Raw genomic sequence first — 4,942 nt, 5'->3', positions numbered from 1 at the left:
GGAAAGAGCAAATGTGACTCATGCCATTATACAAAATGTCATTCTCATTGTTCAAGGTGACTTTAGAGAGAAGCTAGCAATAATGCGAAGAATCTGAGTGAGGACTGGTTCAGGCTACAGATCTCAAAACTCATGCTGAAAATTCAGAAGCATCTCCCATGAGAACTGGGGGAAGTTCTCACAAGGGCATCCCAATGGAGCTGAAAAGTGGGATCCAGCTGTTCTGATTCTGTCCCTGGGATTTGTATAACATTATGTCTGCACATCCTTTGCATAGTTCATGGAAATGAATTCTCTCTTGCACATGTTTGTTATCCCTTCGTGTATTAACATCTGAGCTACGTCACTTGTTGGAGAGTTCCCAGTGCTGTATCACTGATGAATCATGCCATGTTCTTGCTTTTAACCTGCAATTTGTCCCTTGTCTTTTCGTAGAATCAGCCCTCCTCCCTTTCCATGCTGGACTTGCTCCATGTGGCTCGTGACATTGCTTGTGGGTGTCAGTACCTGGAGGAGAACCACTTCATTCACAGGTAGGTGAACACATGTGTGTCAGCATGGACATGGCATGACAGGCCAGCACAGGCTGTAATGCCCTGCTTTGTATGTTTATGTCCTGCTGCACTCTAGTGGCTGGATACCTTTAAACAAGGTAGATAAAATCAGAATAATAGCAGCCATTAACAGAAAAGCTGCTATAAATCACGTTGCACAGGTCTGTAGTTTTACCAGAAATCCTAAACTCTGTCTCAGTGCCTGCACTTGTGCAGCCTGTTTGGATACTCTGCAAATGGAAACACAGTCTTGTGACAGAAGTCTCTAACACTCTCCCCATTGTCAGTTTTGCTTGGTTGCTTCCTGCTCATTCTGGAACCCTTTTCCCTCTTGAAGACAAGTAAAGCCAGAAGTGCAACACCTTGTGACTGTTGTTACCTGCCCCTGCAGAACAGGGTGTTTGCCTGTTGAGTAGAGAGAGACTGTAGTTCACTCTGCTGAAGGAGGTACTCACAAGCTATGCCTCCATGTTACTCACATCTCAAAGTTTACTTCAGGCCAGCAGAGGTGGAGCTGGAGCTTTATCTGCATACACAGGTTCAGACCCATACCTTGTCTTGAGAGCAACACCTGCACATTGTTGTTGCCTTCGACAGTACTAGATCCATTTGACAGTCTTTGAACAAGCATGCTAGGAGCAGGTCAGTGGCTCATTCCTCAGGCAGCTTGATGTTGGTACTAGTACAATGCTGAAATCAGCCCCACTGCTTGAAACTCCTTAGAGACTTAAAAATAGCTCCGAGGGTGAAGGGAGGAAGGCTCACAGGTCAGGTCTTTCAGCTGGAAGATGTTATGTGAGAGTTAAAGAGGAAATATTAAAGAGCAGAACTACTCCTGCTCTTGGGGTAGATTGGAAATTGGGACCATAAGCACTGACTTTTCTGGCTGCTGTGGGCTCTCTGCAGCTCAGAAAAGCAGGTACTCTTCTTTGTTTTCTTTTTGGCTTGCAAACTGTTGAATGATTAAGTGGCTCTTCTCTTTCTGTTGCTTTTCTTCCCTTTCCTTGTAGGGATATTGCTGCCAGGAACTGCCTCCTTACCTGTCGAGGGCCTGGGAGAGTGGCTAAAATTGGAGACTTTGGAATGGCCCGGGATATATACAGGTAGCAGAGCTAAGTCCAGGGTACCCACAAATGGAAGTTCCCTAAAATGAGGGAGGAGCAGTGTTTGTGCAGGAGAACAGGCTTGTGTACTGCTCTGCATGACCCTAGCAAGGCAAGAGCTGAGAAATCCCACCCTGCTGAATCCCACCTAGTGCTTTTTTGGTGTTTGCCTTCACCTGTAGTGCTCAGACAGCTTTCTTCTGGGTAATGAAGTCTGATGGTCATGGAAGGCATTTCCTCCCTCTTGTACTCTGTCCTCAGTTTTGTTTCTTTACTTTCTCCACACTGAATGGCATTGATGTGCTCTTTTGTTCTATGGTCCCAAATCATTCTGCGTTTAATGTCTCTCCTTGATACTACCCCTGCCCCTTTGGTTTGGTATCATCAGTAAATCTCCTCAATTTACTGCACATAAAGGAGGAAGGTGCAGGAGAAGGTCAGGAAAATGTAATCACCCAGGCTGGAATTCAGCCAGGACACAGGGTTAACTACTCAGCTCTTGCAAGAAGTGCTAGGAAATCTGTAACGACCATGAGCAGTCAGGGCTGCAGTTTGATATCTCATCTTCAGATAGCACCTCCAGAAGTGTAGCACCATGTCCTGCTATGCTGAGGAATTGATTTGACTCGGAGGAGGGAATACCTGGTACTCAGTCACCCACACCATTTATTCCAGTGCCTTACCTTCTTCTTTTTCTTGCTTGGGGATTCTCCTGTGCAGGCCTGGCTCTGCTTAACCTGTGATATGACAGTATCATGGCCTGAAGTGTTGCAGAGTGCTGCCTTCAAAACCCAAGCATATCAGAGATGGGTTTTTTCCCCCTTCCCCTCTTTCACTTCACAAAGAGGCCCCACTCTACCCCACTGTTAGATGGGACTCTGCTGGGACAAAGTAGCATCTGTCACACTCTCACAATCAGCAGAACCAACTGCCAAGATGAATGCCTTGGTGCTGAGTTTTCAAAGGTGCCTTTGAAGTCTGCACATGTTTGTGTGTCCAGGAATATCCTTTGGATGCTCAGGCTGTGTAGTTATGAACAGTGATAGCAGCTGGCATGAGCAGCCTCCTGCAGCCACCAGCACAGGATTTGGGGCTTGTATGTTTTGTTTTAAATGACAACACTAAAGGACTAATGTAATTCCTGTCTCAGGAGCACAGGAGGTGGGTTTTGTACTACTGCCCCAGCTCTAATGGCCAGGCATCCTCCTCCTCAAGCTCCTTGTTTTAAGAAAGAGTTTTGGATTTCACTTGCAGTGCTTTAGACTGGGTACATATGGAATGGGCTTTATTTTTGGTGGGGATGCTCAAGGTTTGAGGTGAGGTAAAGATCTTGCTGTGGCTGAAAAGGGCAGGAGGATGGCTCTGCAGCTCCAGTTTATTGTGTGAGTAATTCACTAGGAGTATGTAGAGAAAGGGTAACTTGAGTTCACCAGGTCAGGCCTAGAGTGAGATAGATTAGAGCAGTCCTTCCATGGTCTGCCCATTTCCACTACTTTTGTGAGAAGGAACAGCATTTCATTTCTTCAGCATTTTCTCAGCCATGCTGTTCTGCCTATATCAGTCATTCCCCTGGCTCATAATTTTAATATTTGCAATTGTGAAAATCCTGAATTAATGACATTTTCTGAATCCTTGGCTGTTTTGTTTGTTCTTTGCAGAGCCAGCTACTATCGCAAGGGTGGGTGTGCAATGTTGCCTGTCAAATGGATGCCTCCTGAGGCTTTCATGGAAGGGATATTTACATCAAAAACAGACACATGGTGCGCTTCCTTTCCGTCTCTGTCCAGTCTCTCTGTGTTGTAACTCCTTTTGTGAAGTGTGAATATTTTGTAAAAACACGTTCTGGTTCATTGCTCCTTTACCAAAAAGGGAGCTAGTCTTGGGGGAGATAAATGAACAGAAATGTCTGTGGTGTTAGCTAGGGAATGGGGAATGTTTTTATTGTACTCTGAGCTACGAGTGGGGGCTCTTGAGCTCAGAGCGTCAGCGGGGATTCTCAGGCACGTTATTTCACACAGGGTAGCTTATCCAAGAGGAAGAGTCTGTCATAAGTGATCAGGCCCCTGCTCCACTCAGTCCCGTCTCCAGCAGTGGCTGATGCCTCAGAAAAGCATAACCTGACTTTCGCATTTCTTACATCTAGTTGAATAGTGCTGAGTACAAAGACAAAGCAAGCATCTTTACCTACCTGTATTGTAGACTTCAGCCAACTGAATAGGCAGCTGTTGGTATTCATTAAATGGTTCAAAGTCCACCTTTACAACTGTGCATCTTACTTATGTCTGAATCCTGCAGCAGTGATTTCCACAAGCTGCTGAGCACAGACTGCAAAGAGCAGTGCCGATGGTGTTGCACCTGAGGGCATTGCCCCTTGGTGATGGTCTTTCCCAAGTATCCTTCACTCTGTTTTCTTTTGCTTCTGTATTCAGGTCCTTTGGTGTGTTGCTGTGGGAGATATTCTCTTTGGGATACATGCCCTACCCTAGCAAAAGTAACCAGGAGGTTCTGGAGTTTGTCACCAATGGAGGAAGGATGGATCCACCTAAAAATTGCCCTGGCCCTGTGTATGAGATTTTAACTTTGATATATTCATGCAAATAATTTCTATTTCAAAATGCTGTTCTCTAGTCAGAAGTTAATGACTTTAAGATTGATCATATCATGGCTGATCTGCCTTATTGGATTTGAGTGCCAGTGACTTCTCTCCTATTTAATTTTGTTGTGTGTTTTGGAGAATAATTCAGGGCTCCTTTAAGAAGTACTGTCTTGCTTGGTCAGAGATGGTGTAAGATTTGTCTGAGGTTAGCTGTGAAACTACAAGCACATAAGGGTGTTCACAGATAGGGAAAACTGAGCTCTGTTATCTGTAGCCCTGCCTACCTTTAGTGAATTGTCCAAAAGATTCTGGGTGGGTGAGTTATTTCTCTGATGTGCTGTGGATTTCACTCAACTATTGGCCACATTTCAGTGGTAACGAGGACATCAGCTGTCTGACTGCAGGGAAGGCAGATCACTCTTATTTACTAGAAGTCAGAGTCATGATGTGTGCTTATGGTTTTTAAATTGCAGTGACCAGATGTTACGTATCAACAGGATTTCCTGTTCTGCTCTTTCAGTTACCGCATTATGACCCAGTGTTGGCAGCACCAGCCTGAAGACCGGCCAAATTTTGCCATAATCCTGGAGAGGATTGAGTACTGCACCCAGGTAATGCCTCCAATGAGAAGGGTGGACAGGATTCTTCCTGAGAAGCGGGCTAGGCAAGTCAGAACATGAGATGAGAAG

The 4,942-nt window shown here is 45.3% G+C and overlaps 1 protein-coding gene across 1 annotated transcript in view; it reads left to right on the top strand.

Annotated features, from left to right (window-relative positions):
* ALK (anaplastic lymphoma receptor tyrosine kinase) overlaps positions 1–4,942 on the top strand; it is a gene marked incomplete at its 5' end in the record, with an annotated part of 208,584 nt that overhangs the window by 201,742 nt on the left and 1,900 nt on the right. Inside the window, 5 exons of the mRNA XM_010013707.1 lie at positions 436–533; positions 1,565–1,657; positions 3,316–3,417; positions 4,087–4,221; positions 4,774–4,864. Coding sequence (XP_010012009.1) covers positions 436–533; positions 1,565–1,657; positions 3,316–3,417; positions 4,087–4,221; positions 4,774–4,864 — 519 coding nt within the window. The remainder of the gene's footprint in view (positions 1–435; positions 534–1,564; positions 1,658–3,315; positions 3,418–4,086; positions 4,222–4,773; positions 4,865–4,942) is intronic.

This window comes from Nestor notabilis, unplaced genomic scaffold, assembly GCF_000696875.1.
Source record: "Nestor notabilis isolate BGI_N333 unplaced genomic scaffold, ASM69687v1 scaffold1524, whole genome shotgun sequence".
Taxonomy (NCBI): Eukaryota; Metazoa; Chordata; class Aves; order Psittaciformes; family Psittacidae; genus Nestor; species Nestor notabilis.
The sequence above is the reverse complement of the archived record's forward strand: the minus strand, read 5'-3'. Positions and strand labels throughout refer to the sequence as shown.